This window comes from Lacerta agilis, chromosome 17, assembly GCF_009819535.1.
Source record: "Lacerta agilis isolate rLacAgi1 chromosome 17, rLacAgi1.pri, whole genome shotgun sequence".
NCBI classification, from domain to species: Eukaryota; Metazoa; Chordata; class Lepidosauria; order Squamata; family Lacertidae; genus Lacerta; species Lacerta agilis.
In genome coordinates this window covers 38,544,034-38,561,773 of record NC_046328.1, presented here as the reverse complement: position 1 = coordinate 38,561,773, position 17,740 = coordinate 38,544,034, and the positions used below count along the sequence as shown (strand labels likewise).

The 17,740-nt window shown below is 46.7% G+C and overlaps 1 protein-coding gene across 1 annotated transcript; it reads left to right on the top strand.

The window, feature by feature from the left end:
• The first annotated feature begins 6,152 nt into the window (after positions 1–6,152).
• LOC117039023 lies at positions 6,153–8,884 on the top strand. The gene is made up of 2 exons (XM_033136055.1): positions 6,153–6,405; positions 8,390–8,884. The coding sequence occupies exons 1-2, from the start codon at positions 6,159–6,161 to the stop codon at positions 8,776–8,778; spliced, it is 636 nt and encodes a 211-aa protein (XP_032991946.1). The 5' UTR covers positions 6,153–6,158; the 3' UTR covers positions 8,779–8,884.
• The last annotated feature ends 8,856 nt before the right edge of the window (positions 8,885–17,740 follow it).

The window sequence follows — 17,740 nt, the reverse complement described above, 5'->3', positions numbered from 1 at the left end:
GTCCTCTGCTGCACTGCCCCACCCCACTGATCCCCCTTCTCAAGCCCCCAGTCGCACCCTCGACCTGTGCACGCTGAAGACAATGAGAAGCACAAACATACACACACACCCCAATTCACCAGCAGCACCACTTTAGGTCTTTTCCACTCTTGCCCAGCCCTCCACTCCCTCGTTCCTGCAACTGGTGGGTTGGGGGCAGGGCTGGGTTTAGGGCAACACAACTGATTTCCCCACGCTGGGCACTGAGCTGAGAGGGCTGTTGTCAAGGGCTGATGGCAATGGGTATGTGGAAGGTAAATGGCATTTCCATGCGCTCGGGTATCCGCCATGGTGTCCTGTTGCACCAGAAGCGGTTTAGTCCTGCTGGCCACATGACCCAGAAAGCTGTCTGTGGACAAACGCCCACTCCCTCGGCCTGAAAGCGAGATGAGCGCCGCAACCCCAGAGTCGCCTTTGACTGGACTTCACCATCCAGGGGTCCTTTACCTTTTACCTACAGTATGTGGAAACTCCATATGCTAGAGGCTCAGAGAGTGGAGGAGGGGCTGCTGCCTCCGTGCCCTCCCTTTGGCATGCCATTTTCACTAGTGTATGCTTTCTTACACACCATTTGTCCTAATATATACATTTTTGTGGGGTTGTGGCGCTTATCTCACTTAACAGGCCAAGGGAGCTGGCGTTTGTCCGCTTCTGCAGACAGTTTTTCCGGGTCATGTGACCAGCATGACGAAGCCGCTTCTGGCTCAATGGAACACCCAACCAGAGCAGCGCATGGAAACGCTGTTTACCATCCTGCCAGAGCGGTACCTCTTTATCTACTTGTGCTGCATGCTTTCAAACTGCTGGGTTGGCAGGAGCTGGGACACAGCAATGGGAGCTCACTGCGTCACGGGGATTCGAACTGCCGACCTTCCGATCGGCAAGTCCAAGCGGCACAGTGGTTTAAACCACAGCGCCACACGCGTCCCTCTATTCCACAGGTAGTTATATCAAGTCTTACTGTATTCTAATGTCATTTAAATGCCTGTCAGCCTCTCAGAGAAAACACTTTTCTTGCCCGGCTTATAAATGTTGTTCCAACATTAAAAAGAAAGAAAGAAGATAATTGGCACAGATCCGCGGCTCATTACTAAGAAATATTGAGGTGTTGGGAGGAAATGGGAGAGCTATTTCCCCTCCTCTGTTGCGCTTTGGATACTGGATTTATTAAAACATTACAAGCTCATGACTGGGATTTCTGAAATGCAGGGTTCTGCAGTTTTACTGTGCTTAGAAACAGAGTGTAGATTTCATCTGGCTTCTGTGTGACAACTCAGAAATGCAATGTCCTGTTTGGAAAGCAAGACGGAGCTCCTGGTTCCTAATTCTTGACATGACTTTGTGCCATCTGTTCAAATTCATGCTGTCTAACATCCACCGCATATCATTTCTCATCTTTCCCCACCCTTGGTTACCCAGAACCTGTCTCTACTCCGCGGATACAGAGCCAGCTGGTCTCCAGCACCTCCAAGGGGTGCAATGTGACCCTCCAGTGTCTCTCTCCGGGAAGGGAGCAGGTCAACGTCACTTGGAGGAAAGGAAACCCGATCCGGGAGCTCGGGAGCTCCGACAGATACCAGGTCTCCCCCGATGGCAAGACCCTCCGCCTCTCGCTGCTGCCTGCCTCCCTGAACACCACCTACTCCTGCACGGCCAGCAACCCCATCGAGCACAAGATCGTGTCCTTTGACTTGCAAAGGATCTGCCAGAGTGGAGGTATAGGGGTGTGTGTGTGTTTTTAAAAGGAAGGAATTTTAAAAAAGGATTTTTTTTCGCACGGAACACTTTTCAAAATACTTCTCTTGCCTTTCCAGCTTAATCATCCACACAAAGCTCTCACCTGGCACCATCACTGCATGTCTTTAGGCATCACTGCATGTCTTTAAGCAAATGGTCTGTGAGCACCTAGAAAGGAATGCGGTGATAACTAAAAATCAGCATGGGTTTCTGAAAAATAAGTCATGTCAGACTAACCTGATCTCATTTTTTGACAGAATTACAAGCCTGGTAGATGAAGGGAATGTTGTGGATATAGCCTATCTTGATTTCAGCAAGGCCTTTGACAAGGTGCCCCAAGATATTCTTGTAAAGAAGTTGGTAAAATGTGGGCTAGACAATGCTACCATTCAGTGGATTTGTAACTGGTTGACTGACCGAACCCAAAGGGTGCTCATTAATGGCTCCTCTTCATCCTGGAGAGAAGTGACTAGTGGGGTGCCACAGGGTTCTGTCTTGGGCCCAGTCTTATTCAACATCTTCATCAATGACTTGGATGATGGGCTTGAGGGCATCCTGATCAAGTTTGCAGATGACACCAAATTGGGAGGGGTGGCTAATACCCCTGAGGACAGGATCACAATTCAAATTGACCTTAACAGATTAGAGAACTGGGCCAAAGCAAACAAGATGAATTTTAACAGGGAGAAATGTAAAGTACTACACTTGGGCAAAAAAAATGAAAGGCACAAATACAGGATGGGTGACACCTGTCTTTTGGCCTGGAAATGCTTCCCTCCTCATGTGTCCCAGAGATGCTCTTTTGGCCACAGCCCAGTCAACACTTGGCTCCTGTGCTTGCTATTACAAGGCTTGGAAGCTCTTCAAAAACCTCTGGCTTTGATGTCAGACATCATCCTTACACTGCAATGCGGGGAGTGATCTTGCCCAGCCCTCCACTCCCTCGTTCCTGCAACTGGTGGGTTGGGGGCAGGGCTGGATTTAGGGCAACACAACTGATTTCCCCACGCTGGGCACTGAGCTGAGAGGGCTGTTGTCAAGGGCTGATGGCAATGGGTATGTGGAAGGTAAACGGCATTTCCATGCGCTCGGGTATCCGCCGTGGTATCCCGTTGCGCCAGAAGCGGTTTAGTCCTGCTGGCCACATGACCCAGAAAGCTGTCTGTGGACAAACGCCCACTCCCTCGGCCTGAAAGTGAGATGAGCACTGCAACCCCAGAGTCGCCTTTGACTGGACTGAATCATCCAGGGGTCCTTTACACTTTACCTACAGTATGTGGAAACTCCATATGCTAGAGCAGGGGTCTGCAACCTTTAAGACAAAAAGAGCCACTTGAACCCATTTCCGAAGGAAAAAAAACAAAAACTGGGAGCCGCAAAACCATTGCGACATTTAAAACAAATATAACACTGCGTATATTGTTTCTTACCTTAATGCTATATATACAGGATTATAGGAAGAATGAAAAGCACAGAATTTGAAATTGTTTATTTATTTATTTTAAATTGTGAAAACAAGTCATAAAACAATTTCTGATTTATTTTCTCAAACAGAACACAGTTCTAGAGTCAGGATTTAGGAAGCTCAGTTGCTCCCAATCACTGACATCATGGTATTGTGGAAGGAGACTTTTGCTGCAGAGCCGGTTTGAGACCTCTAATTCAGGAAAGAAAGCATCTCTAATTCAGGGAAAGGATCTCTGTATTTTGCAAGGTCGAAATAAGCAGGGACCTCCTCTCCTCCCCACCCCCTGAAAAAAGAGGGGTCCCCAACACCCAAGGGCTAAAAAACAATCGGAACACCCCCCCCAATAGCACGCGTTACCCCGGCTTTGCTCCAAACAAATCCACCCCCTCCCCCCAAAAGTTGTCATTTTTCAAGCACCTGAAATCAGGTTTTGTTTTCGTTTTTTTAAGAGAAACCTCTTAAATCGCCAGGGGTTTTTTCTTTGTGGGGTGGGGGGCAGATGTGGGGAGGAGTTTGCAAAAGAGAAAATTTGGAAAGTTGCCTTTTGGGGATCATGAGGGAACAGAAGCATGTAAAAGTAAAAAGACAGCAGCTTTGGGAGGAGAAACCTTCGAAATCTTTTTTTTTAAAAAAAAAAAAGGTTTGTGCGTGCTTCCTTTAAAGAAAGCCGGACGGGGAGGGGGGAGGCAACAGAAGAACCTCCATTCAGAGAGAAAAGGCAGGAAAGAAGTTGGATCTCTCTCGCAATGTTGCACAGAATGTTACCGAACAAAAGATCCTCTTCCCTGACTCCCTTGTCTCTCACTCGCTTTTGCATATCTGAGTGCCTGGAAGGCATTTCTCATGCTTTTTTCCTCCCTCTTCTCTCCCCCCCCACTCCCCAGTAGACACCCCCCCCCAAAGTTGAAGACTCTTTGCAAACACCAATCGGATACTCTCCATGCACACGAAAACACTCACACACACAAACCACCCGGTTCTCCACGATGGCGCTCCATTCTCTGTTCGCCCACGAAAACTTTCCTCCTCCTCCACCACCGCCGCCCCCCTCTCCTGCCTGCGCTCTGCCTTTGAGAAAACAGACGGCAGTTTTGCAAAAGAAAAAACCAAACCCCCGAGCAAAAAGAAAGAGAGGTTGGGGGGGGTGAGCCTGAGGACATATGCACCCCAGCAACTTCCCAGAGTTACTTTTCCTGGTCGGTTTAATTTTCTTCCTCGCAGCTTCGGCAGTGTCAGAAGAAGAAAAAATACAAAAGAAAGCTGCAGGGACGCCGGACGAGGGGCAGGGCCGAACCAAGCGAGATTTTGGCCTCAGCTTTTGAGGTGCCCTCGATTTGCCTGAGAGCAAAAAGCTGAGGCTGAGCAAGGTTTTGAGCTGGCTCTGGCTGCGTCGCTGATTGCGGGGGTGGGGCCAGCTCCGAGAGTGTCACCCCACCTCCCAGGGGAAAGCTAGCTGAGCCGGCTGAGAGGCTGAGAGAGCAGTGGCTGCCGACCGATATAAAGCTAGCCACCGGTCGCACATTGGGCTCATGGATTGCGGCACAGGCGGGCCACGGGCGCAGCACCCCCCACCATTTCCCCGTCCCGGAGCCGCGGCAAATATGTAAAAGAGCCACATGCGGCTTCAGAGCCGCAGGTTCCCGACCCCTGTGCTAGAGGCTTAGAGAGTGGAAGAGGGGCTGCTGCCTCCATGCCCTCCCTTTGGCATGCCGTTTTCACTAGTGTATGCTTTCTTACACACAGCTTGTCCTAATACATACATTTTTGTGGGGTTGTGGCGCCCATCTCGCTTAACAGGCCAAGGGAGCTGGCGTTTGTCTGCTTCCGCAGACAGTTTTTCCGGGTCATGTGACCAGCATGACTAAGCCTCTTCTGGCTCAACGGAACACCAAAACCAGAGCAGCGCATGGAAACGCTGTTTACCTTCCTGCCAGAGTGGTACCTATTTATCTACTTGCGCTGCGTGCTTTCAAACTGCTGGGTTGGCAGGAACTGGGACACAGCAATGGGAGCTCACTGCGTCATGGGGATTCGAACTGCCGACCTTCCGATCGGCAAGTCCAAGCGGCACAGTGGTTTAAACCACAGCGCCACACGTGTCCCTCTATTCCTCAGGTAGTTATATCAAGTCCTACTGTATTCTAATGTCATTTAAATGCCTGTCAGCCTCTCAGAAAAAACACTTTTCTTGGCCGGCTTATAAATGTTGTTCCAACATTAAAAAGAAAGAAAGAAGATAATTGGCACAGAGAACAAATTAGCAGAGAGATATTCCTTTGTGCGATGTTACTATCTGCTCAGCCTGCAAGTAAGTAGGTTGGCATGGAAATGTTGTTCCAAGATAAATAAATAACTAAAATGTCACAGTTACAGGCAGGTAGCCATTTTGGTCTACTGTAGTCGAAACATAATAAAAAAAATAGCACCTTAGAGACCAACTAAGTTTGTTCTTGGTATGAGCTTTCATGTGCATACACACTTCAGATAACACTGAAAGAGGAGTGACCAGACCTTATATATAGGGTCTGGTGACTTCTATCTCACAGGCAGAGAGTAAAAAAAGCACTGAGAAATTTGAGCCCAACATGTGGCCTTTTGTGACCAGCTTATACAGGGTTCCAACATTTTTAAAAATGGTAACAGCAGAGTTAAGTCCAGTTAAAGGTGACTATGGGGTTGCGGCACTCATCTCGCTTTCAGGCCAAAGGAGCCAGCGTTTGTCCATAAACAGCTTTCCGGGTCATGTGGCCAGCAGGACCAAACAGCTTCTGGTGCAACAAAACACAGTGAAGGAAACCAGAGCACACAGAAACGTGCAAGAAGAGAGGAAAGAGCAAGAATCACTCTCAGAGAGAACTAAAGATAATGTTGCTGTTGTTTAGTCGTTTAGTCGTGTCCGACTCTTCGTGACCCCATGGACCAGAGCACTAAAGATAATAATATCTGCTTATTGTTGACATTACCGGTGTCTGCTTTGTGTTGTTGCCTGAATGTCAGAGGCCAAATATCAGTCTGCAAGCTGGGAAGATCAACTCTGCTTTTGCCTCACCGGCAGCCGTACCTGAGTCTGCCTCCACTCTCAGACAGAAAAGTTAATGAAGACACTTTCAGAAGCCTCAGGATCCTTTTCTTATTCAAGCTGTTAATCTACTCTTCCTTTGGTAAGTCCTTCAGTACTTGTACAGCCCTCAATCCTCTCAATACACAGAAAAGTTGTAAGTCTGTTTTGCTCCAAAGGGGTAAATAATTGATAGTGATAAAGTTTGTTACTGGTTCCCAGTTGCTTATTTGCATGGAATTCCAAAGCATGGCTCACTGATAAAAACCCTTTCTGCACCTGGAAACCCCCCCCCCCCAAAAAAACCCCCTATGCTCTTGAAGAGATTCTGTGTCCCCTTCCTTGCATTGTTGGAAACAACTTTTAGAGTGTTCTGTGACACCTAATCGCTACTGAACATCCCACTGATTGTGGTCATTTGTACAAATTAAAAAGGGAACTGTGGAAAACAACACAATGCCTTTTGATGTAGGCTTCAAATTACAAGCCAGTTTGTACCAACTAAACATTAGGAAGAACTCTCTGACAGTAAAAGTCATTCAACAGTCGAATAGACTCCTCTGGAAAGTTGTGGACTCTACTTCATTTGAGATTTTTAAGCAGAGGTTGGGTGGCCATCTGCCAGAGATTCTTTAGCTGAGATTCCTGCATTGCAAGAGGTTGATTACCCCAATTCTATGAGCCTACGATCCTATTTTAAGTTCTTGGGAGCCCTTGGGCAGGATGCTTGGAATGAGCTCCTCAGCACCAGCATATTTGGTGTCCTGTGGATACTAGGCAACCCTTGTTCCAAGAAGCATTTGGATGAGGATGATCTGGAGCCCCCAGAAATTGCCAGCACTCAGGAATATCCCAGAGCAATGTTGAAGCAGGACCTGGGAGTGTCAGAGAAGAAACATGGAAGAGGAGGCAGAACAACCCCATAGCCCCTGGGAGTGATTGAATCTTAAGAGGCAGAATGAGGTCACCACAATCAGTAGAAGGGACTAATGTGACTCAGCCTCCAGAGAGGTGGGACAGTCCTGGAAGGGAATAACAAAAAGGTGCCCCCCCCCTTCTGGATGCTTAGGAGTGCTTGGCTGCAGAGCAGGGCTCCTTTTGAGTAAAGGGCTATTTATGAGGAGGACCTCAGCAGTGCCTGGATGGGAGTTCTGGCAACTCTGCCTTAAAATCCTCAATAGGAGGCAGAGAGAGCTGCTGAAAAGACACTTCCCTTCCAACCCTGCTCTTTTCCTGCACTGCCTCCCTGTGGCCATGCCTCTTAGCCATGCCTTTGCCTACGTTCTTGCCTGAACTACTGCCTCGCTGTGGCCAGATCTTGCAGTACAACTTGACTGTGCCTTTGCCTCAATTGCTTCGCTTCCACCAGACTGTGGGCTACTCTTAACCTTGCCTGTTCCTCCTTATCTGAACTGTGGGCTTTGCTGTGGATTCTTGCCAGTCTGGACCTCGTGGAAACAGGGCATTTGGGCTTCGGCTGAGAGTGCATACACCAGCATGGGGCCTCACTACTACTACTACTACTACTACTACTACTACTACTACTACTAAATTTGTATACTGCCCTTCATCTGAAGACTTCAGGGTCAAACGGTCAGTTTGCATTTCTTAGTGCAGAAAGTATGGATCTGATGTGTAGAGATCTTTCCTATTCTACTTAACTCAAGAGGCTTCTGGAAAATAGAGGTTTTGAGAATAAATCAATGTAATTTGATGAATTTTTAATGAGTAAACAGAAAACTCTCACAAAAATGTATAAATTATTAAATAATGGACAATCAGATTTAGAAATTAAAAATAAAAACATGCTGAAATGTAGGCCACGAAATCAAATATAAAAATTGGAGACAGTTTTGGACGAAAAATATAAACTTTACGGCATCATACCAATTAAAAGAAAATTTCATGAAGATCCATCATAGATGGTCTATGTTGCCTGATAGATTAGCCAAAATGAATAAATCAGGAAATAATAGGTGTTGGAGATGCAATAATGAGAATGGAACAATGGTGATGGTGGGAGTGTGGAGTGATGCATGCTAACCCATGTCCTTGTCCGTCTTTCCCTTCCTCCCCTGCCCCAATAGGCACTTTGAGTCAAGCAGCAGAGAATCCAACCTATCATGTGAATGGGATCCAGGGAGGATCAGCCTCCCTTTCTTTAAATATACCCTCGGCCCAAAATGTGGTCAAAATTGGATGGGCCTTCCACCCCACATCTGGGGAGCCATATCTGCTTGGTGAGTTCAGGGATGGAAAATGGGACCAGTCAAATCCCAGGAGCTGGTATGAACAACTGATGGAAAGTGGTGATGCCGTCGCATTGAGGATCAAGAACTTGACAATGGTTAATGAGACCACTCTGAGGATCAAGAACCTGACAATGGAGCATAGTGGGCTGTATGAAGCTCGTGTCTGGTTTAATGCCGTGCAGTTCCAAGAACACCACTTCATCCTCACTGTTTATGGCAAGTAATGATTTCACCATCTTTGTCAGTTTGTGGTGGAGCTGAGCATAGAATGGGAAGATCATGAAATATGATGGGGAACCCTTTTCAACCTGAGGACCACATCCTCACCTAGGCAACATTCCAGGGGCCACATGCCAGTGGGGGAGGAGGAAATAAGTGTGGGGAAAATTGAATCTGAATGTTACCATTCTACAAAATGCGAGTTTCTTCACATGTGTGCAATGCCCCATCCTCCATCCAGGAAGCAAGGGGCATTATCAAGATTCAATAATACTTTTCAGGCAGACAAATGAACTCAAGGAGAGTGTGAATCAAGGCCACTGAGGAGAGTATGTCTGGGAAAGATATGTGGCTCTGGGAACTCTGGGAGAGAGTCCTGAGGGCCAGACAGAGATGCTTGGAGGGACATATTTGGCCTCTGGGCCCAAAGGTGTCCCCCCCCCGCCCTACACAGTTACCAAGAGGCATGTGGTGCAGAAACTCCTAATGTAATGATCTTGGGCAGGCAAGGAAGCCCCAATAAGAATTAATGAGCCTCTGGAAGTTTTATGTTTATTTACAATTAACCACCTGAGTGCAGCTCCAAGCCTGCTGCTCTTTGCTATGAGTTGGTCACTCTGAGTCTCCACCCCTTTCGCAGCACAAAGGCAGGGCCGGCGCATCCATTAAGGCGAACTAGGCAATTGCCTAGGGCACCAAAATGGAGGGGGCACTGGCCAGGCTTGGGCGGGATGGGCTAGCAGCAGCTTCTCTGCTGTAGTGGAGAAACTGCTGCTTGCCTCTCCACCACCCCCACCTCCCGCTAAAGCAGGCTTTGGTGGGGCGGGGGCAGGGGGCGCCAGAAGGTGGTCTGCCTAGGGCGCAAGAAACCCTAGCACCGCTCCTGCAAAAAAGGTTCCATAGTCCAGTCCTTCCTGTCTTGTATGTCTGTTGCATTTTAACATTTTCATTTTCTCATTTGGGGAGAAGGTGGGTGAACCCCCCCCCCAGCTATTAAACGTAGATCTCTCTAAACGTTGCTTCCCTCCTGGTTGCATAGCAACCCACTCAATGTCATCTATCTCCTCCCCTCCCTCTGCCTGTGAGCTCTCTGAGTCTGCTGCTCTACCTGAGTCTGGGAATTCTTGATGAAGTGGTGCTGAACTCACCCACTCCTGCTCTGTCTGTGGCTGCAAACCCTCGTCTCCAGAGTCAGGCTCTGGCTCCTTCTGTACTGGCATTTCTTCATCTCCAGAGTCAGACTCTTCCCAGGCATTGGATTCAGCCACATCCCTGACACCTAATCACATTTATTTCTGTTAAAACAGAGCCAGTGCCAAGTCCACGAATACACCATAAAGTTGAATCCAAGACTCCAGAAGGCTGCAGTGTGTCCTTACAGTGCCAGGCACCTGTAAAGAAGGGGTACACTATCTCCTGGAAAGGAGGGAATCCCCGCAGGGTCTTAGAAGGAGGTTTGGATAAGTACTGGCTTTCTGACAATGGGAGGAATCTCCACATCTCCTGGAGAAAAAGCTCTTCTGACTCCACATTCACTTGCCTGGTCAGCAATCCTGTTGATCGAAACCATGCCTCATTTGACTTGCTCAAAATCTGTGCAAGTGAGGAAGGTAAGAAATGTATCATCCGTTTCAAAATCTACTGGTTCTGCTTGGAGTGTGGATTGTAGAAGCAAACACTTCTCCTTCCTTGCATGCTTGTTAGCAGGTTTGGGCTATGCTTGACCCTATGAGTTGCTGCCCGAGATTCAGAGTCTCATGCTCTACCAACTAAGCTATCCTGCTGCCTACTCCTTTGATTCCTAGGCTGAGAAATTGCCATGGGACCCACAAAAGTGAAAGCAGCAATGATATCTGAAGAGCCATGCCATCATCTCCCTGCAATGGGACTCCCAGAACCCCCAGCAGGACTCAGGTGCTTTGCTTGCTATTCCAGCTACAGTGAAGGTGAGCAAATGCACCATGTAAGTTTATGTCTCCAACTCATAAATGATGGGTTTGGACCCAGATTTAGTCATGCTTAGAGTGGAGTCTCTGAGGACAAATGCATTTGGTTAGCTTCCCAAACCCATAAGATAACCAAAACACACCTATCGTTCAGGATTTGCACTTCTCCATGATGCAGCTCTCCAAATAAAGAAGTGTTCACATAAATATACAGACAATTGAAAAATAATCTCCAAAATGAGACGTGGGAAAGGGACCCTGTCACTTTATGGAGTAAGAACAGTCCATAAACCATGGTAGAAATGGTTTTATCTCCTTTCTTTTTCTGACTATGTGATCTTTGGTGCATTATATCTTATAAACACTGACAACTGGGAAACACTGGCCTGCGAGCGCTGCAGTTGGAGAACAGCCTTTACCAAAGGTGTCATGGGCTTTGAAGACACTTGAACTCAGAACACAAGTGATAAACGTGCTAAGAGGAAGGCACGTTTGGCAAATCCACACCGTGATCAACTCCTGCCCAGGAACCAATTTCCCCACTGTGGAAGGACGTGTGGATCCAGAATTGGCCTCCACAGTCACTTACGGACTCATTGTTAAAACCGTGTTTATGGAAGACAATCTTACTCGGCTACGAGTGATCACCAAAGAAGAAGAAAGAAATATCTTATCTTATTGTCTGCTACTTTGGTAGTCTTTGGTTTATAAATCTACCAATAAATAACAGAAATAATAACAAGAGTGAATAAAAAGCCAATGCAATTCTGGGCTGCATCAATAGGAGTATAGCGTCTAGATCAAGGGAAGTAATAGTACCACTGTATTCCGCTCTGGTCAGACCTCACCTGGAATACTGGGTCCAGTTCTGGGCACCACAGTTCAAGAAGGATACTGACAAGCTGGAACGTGTCCAGAAGAGGGCAACCAAAATGGTCAAAGGCCTGGAAACAATGCCTTATGAGGAACGGCTTAGGGAGCTGGGTATGTTTAGCCTGGAGAAGAGAAGGTGAAGGAGTGACATGATAGCCATGTTCAAATATATAAAAGGATGTCATATAGAGGAGGGTGAAAGGTTGTTTTCTGCTGCTCCAGAGAAGCGGACACGGAGCAATGGATTCAAACTACAAGAAAGAAGATTCCACCTAAACATTAGGAAGAACTTCCTGACAGTAAGAGCTGTCCGACAGTGGAATTTGCTACCAAAGAGTATGGTGGTCTCCTTCTTTGGAGGTCTTTAAGTGGAGGCTTGACAGCCATCTGTCAGGAATGCATTGATGGTGTTTCCTGCTTGGCAGGGGGTTGGAATGGATGGCCCTTGGGGTCTCTTCCAACTCTATGATTCTATGATTCTTTGATTCTATAATATAAAGTAATCCAGGATAGCCAACTTAAGACAACACTAATGGAACAAGACCTTCTTCTTTCTTACAGTATTTACTCAAATGTAATGCACTTCTCGGGGATGCAGGTAAACCACTGAGCCTATGGCTTGCCGATCAGAAGGTCAGCAGTTCGAATCCCTGCAATGGGGTGAGCTCCGGTTACTCGGTCCCTGCTCCTGCCAACCTAGCAGTTCGAAAGCACGTCAAAGTGCAAGTAGATAAATAGGTACCGCTCCAGCGGGAAGCTTGACGGCATTTCCATGCGCTGCTCTGGTTCACCAGAAACAGGTTAAGTCATGCTGGCCACATGACCCAGAAGCTGGACGCCGGCTCCCTCGGCCACTAAAGCGAGATGAGTGCCGCAACCCCAGAGTCATTCGCGACTGGACTTAACTGTCAGGTGTCCTTTACCTTTTTAATGCTCATCTCTTTTTTTGCCAAATTATGTCACGAAAATTAGGGTGCACATTAGATTTCATGGCGCATTTACATTCGCCAGCAAATACTTTTTTGGTTTCAAGGTTTTGAAAATTGAGATGTGCAATAGTTTTGATGGTTCATTTGATTCACATAAATACAGTATTTGTTCTGCTTCTCTTAGTCACATAGAGGAGGTCACTTTGGTGGCTGATATTGCAGCGTGTTCCAAGAGCCTCTTATTGTTTGTTGCAGGTGCACAACGAAAATACTGGGGTTTCCTGCCACTTCTCATCTGTGCTGTTGGAGCTTGTGCATGTTTGATAATGATATGGAAGAAGAAAAGGTTGGGAAAGGAGAAAGGTAGAACCATCTCTGTTAATCCCCTTAATTACCTGGGTTTGAGGCTAACTGCCAAATATATGCCTGTCTCTCCCTTGCTCCTCTTGAGAGGCAGGGGTTGGCCTGTGCCGTGGGATGAACAGCAGGTCTCATGTTCTGCTCTGCAGATGCTGCTTCTCAGATGCAAGCTCAAGAGACCTCTTCTGCACCCTTCCTCAGAGGAGACCTGCAAAATGTGGTGATGACCTACTGAGATGAGCATGCACAGTAAGGAAGGCTGGAGGGCTTCTTCTTTTTTTCCAGCCAGAACGCTCCAGGAGAGAGTTCATTTATCCACTCACCTCAAAACCCCGTTGCAGGAGGTTGGACCAGAGGACCCTTGGGGTCCCTTCCAGCTCTACAATTCTATGATGCTATGAAACAAATCATGTGAGAGGAGTGGTTGGCTACTAGCCATGATGACTTTGCTCTGCCTCCGTGGTCAGAGGTAGTAATGCTTCAGAATACAAATTGCTGCAACCTGCAGAAGGGGAGAGTGTCAATTTGATTTCATAGCACCAAAAGTATTGATCTGATGTGTAGAGATCTTTCCTTTTCTAATTAACTGAGAGGGTTATGTGTGGGAATGATTAGGAACGTGGATGAAGATATATTGTCAGATATATCCTATCCCAGCTTATGTTAGCAAGCTCCAAACTTAGCAGAGTTTCATTCCTTTTTAAAACACACACACAGCAGATGTGCTTGCACAGGCTTGCTAAAGCCTAAAATGATATATATATATTCCTGGTATAGGTCCCCTATACCCCTCTTAAAAGACTGCACACGACACAATGTATCTTAAATGAATAAAAAGAGTTTACTCACATACTTCCTGAGTTACACAGCGTTTCTCAGAAGGCAGGCTTGCTCAGTAAAAGTATTTACATGTGGTTGCTACTTCCATAGGGAAAAGTAGCTCCCTTTGTTCTCTTGGCTGAGAGCCAGGAGGACATGCTTGTTGCTCTTTGGATAGACGAGGAGAAAATGGTGACTGGTCTTGGGATCTTGTTCCCAGGTGAGACCATACCTACTTCTGGTTACAGAGGAAGGTAACTCAGTCCAGGTAGCAGGAAGTTATGCCTGGAGGACTGAGTTACCTTCATGTCCACTCTAGCAATGTTGTGTATTGACTGCTCTGTGTTTACACCCCCCAACCCCTTCTCAGTCAAAATATAACATGCTAAAACATATAAACAACTTTATTCAACCACCCAGAGTCCCAGCTTCACACGTAGATTCTGGAAACTCTCTATTGGGAGGGACTTCGTCAGGATGTCCTCAGCCATCTCATTGGTGCAGCACTATGACTGTTCCACAAGTCCATCCTGGACTGCCTGACGTATATAATGGTACCTCACACCTATATGTTTTGTCATGGCAAGCAACTTTTCACTCTGTGTCAGTTTCATGCAACTCTGATTGTCCTCCAGAAAACTGACAGGTTCCTTTCTCACCAACCCAAAGTCCATGATGAGTTGATCCAGCCAGGCCATCTCTTGGCACGCTTCCGATGCAGAAATATATTCAGCTTCTGTGGAAGATAATGCTACACAGTTCTGTTTATAACTGCCCCACACAACAGGTCCACCCACAAACATAAAAACATGACCACTTGTTGACTTATAGTCTGCATTATCCCCAGCCCAATCTGCATCAGTGTACCCCATCAACTTAGGGTCTCTGACAGCTGGCAATTTTAATTTACAGTTCACTGTACCCTTCAGATAATGCACCACGCACTTCACACCAGCCCAATCATGCTCAGTGGGAGAATTCACTTTTCTGCTAAGAATCCCCACTGCATTGGCTATGTCAGGTCTGCACGTGGTAACTAAATACAAAAGTTTACCAATTACCGACCTATATTCACTGTTATCTGGCAACAGCTTCGAATCCTGCTGATTCTTCAGGAAGTCTGTGGCCATGGGTGTTGCAACTGGGTTGGCATCTTGCATCTGCATATACTAAATCAGTTTATGAATCTTTTGTCTTTGACTTAGAAGAAATAAACCATCTTCCTCTCTTTCCACTTGGATTCCTAGGTAGTACTGAACATCTCCAAGTTCCTTGACTCCCACCTCTTTGCTGAGGTGTTTCACAATTTGCACATAGTCTCTGTTATTAGATGTGGCAATAATCAGATCATCAACGAAGGCCAATATATAAGAAAATTGTCCATTACTTGACTTACTGTACAAGCACTTATCAGCATTTCCTTGCTTGTATCCAAGTTGCACCAGCATACTGTGCAATTTCTGATTCCAGGCTCTAGCAGCTTGCTTCAGTCCATAGAGACCTTTCTCAAGTTTGCATACTAGATGTGCCTCATTTGGTCTTATGAAGCCCTTAGGCTGTCTCATATAAATCTCTTCTGCAATTTTCCTGTGCAAAAACACAGTCGAAATATCGATGTGATTTATGTTCATTTGCTTAGAGGCTGCTATGCTCAAAAGCATTCTCACGCTACTGTATCTTACAGTTGGTGCAAACGTTTCATCATAATCTTCACCATATTTCTGTGAAAAGCCTTGTGCTACTAGCCTTGCTTTGTAGCATTGCACTTCCCCATCTGACCCCTTCTTAACCTTGAAAACCCACTTGCAGCCAATGGCTTTCTTACCCGGAGGTAGTTCAGTGAGGGTCCAAGTCTTTGTTTTGATGCTGTGCATCCATCTCCTCCTGCGCGACTTTCTTCCAGAGACTGGCTTCTGCAGTTGGCATCTGCTGAATCTCTTCCCATGTGGAAGGTTCCTGTGGAGACGCCGACCCTGCAAGGTAGGACAGCCTTACTGGTGGAACACCTCTGTTGGTTCTGGATAAACGTCTGACCTCTAGTTCTGGTTCCTGAACCGCATCAGCTTCCTCACCCTCCTCCAATGCTGGCATGTCTCATTCTGGATCCTCTTCATCTCTGGAGCTGCCAGGGTTCTGGTCCTCTGTGTCTTCTGGTGTATCACCTGTAGGGGGCGCTATGACACTAGAACAGTGTTTTTCAACCACTGTTCCGCGGCACACTAGTGTGCCGCGAGATGTTGCCTGGTGTGCCGTGGGAAAAATTGAAAAATTACTTTATATATAGTCAATATAGGCACAGAGTTAAATTTTTTAACATTTTCTAATGGTGGTGTGCCTTGTGATTTTTTTTCATGAAACAAGTGTGCCTTTGCCCAAAAAAGGTTGAAAAACACTGCACTAGAAGGCAGATTAGTACTTTGTGGGGTTACAGAAGGAAAGTGTATAAGTTCTTGAGTCCATTCTGACTCCTTGGAACAGTCAATGACAGTCTTCTTTGTGTCAATCTTTGCATGCTCATCAAAATAAATTGCATGTTGTGCGCTGACCTTACCAGTTTGTACGTCCATCACTCTATATCCTTTTCCTCCAGAAGAGTACCCAACCAGGATACCTGCCTGTGCTCTGGAGTCTAGCTTGTGTCTGTGTTCCTTGGGCACATGATAGTAACACAGACTATGAAACACGTATGTGCGACAAATTTGGCGCTCTTCCATGCCAAAGTTAAAATGGTGTGCGCTCTGCTCCCTTGGTTGGCAATCTATTCTGGACATAAATGGCTGTATCAGCTGCATTTCCCCATAGCCTTTGGGGCAAGGATGCTTCCTTTAGCATGCATCTTGTCATTTCCATAATGGATCTAAATTTCCTCTCGGCTATCGATTTCTGTTGTGGGGTATATGCCACTGTGGTTACATGTATGATGCCTTCCTTGGACATGAGAGCCTGCATTTCACATGAGCAATACTCACCTCCATTGTCACTCATCAACACACCTGGAGCTCTCTGGAACTTGTTCTTGACCATGGCAATGTAGTCTCTGAACATTTCCACTGTCTCACATTTCTCTCTGATGAAATATGCAACACAATATCTCGTAAAATCATCAAGAAATATCAATATATATTTGTTATTTCCAAGTGAGGGAATATGCATCGGTCCACATAGATCTGAATGCACAATATCAAAAACTTTAGTACTTCTTTGTTCTGCACAATGCGGAGAAGAAGGTTTTACAGCTTTCTCAGTTATACAACTTATGCATTTTGTTGGAGCCTGGTTGCTGCTCCCTTTTACCTGCAAACCTCTCACAAGATCCTTCTTTTGTAGATCCAGAATGACGTTTCTGTCTCTGTGTCCCAGTCTTCTGTGCCATAGGTCCACATCTGCTTCACCTTTCTGGTTGGACTGGGCGACCTTTGCAGACTGCTTTTCTGAAAGATTAATCTCATGAACCCCATTTGTTAGTCTAGCTTCAGCATACACTTCACCATCTTTGGTCACATTACATTGTCCATTCTCAAATGTGATCTTGAAACCTTTCTTGTCCAAAGCGGACACACTAAGTAAATTGCAGATTAATTCTGGCACATACAGAACATTAGACACTTTGGTCCTAAAAGACTCATTCTTTACATTGAACTCCAAATGCACAGAACCTGCACCTTCAGGGCCGGCGGATCCATTAAGGTGAACTAGGCAATTGCCTAGGGCACCAAAATGGAGGCGGCGCTGGCCAGGCTTGGGTGGGGGGGAAGGATGGGCTAGCAGCAGCTTCTCCGCTGTAGCGGAGAGGTGCTGCTTGCCCCTACACCACTCCCGGCTCCCGCTAAAGCAGGCTTTGGCGGGGGGCAGGGGGCGGGATGGACGAGCAGCAGCTTCTCCGCTACAGCAGAGAAACTGCTACTTGCCTCTCCACCACCCCCACCTCCCACTAAAGCAGGCTTTGGTGGGGGGTGGGGGGCGGGGCGGGCAAGCAGCACCTTCTCTGCTACAGTGGAGAAACTGCTGCTTGCCCCCTACACCACCCCCACCTCCCGCTA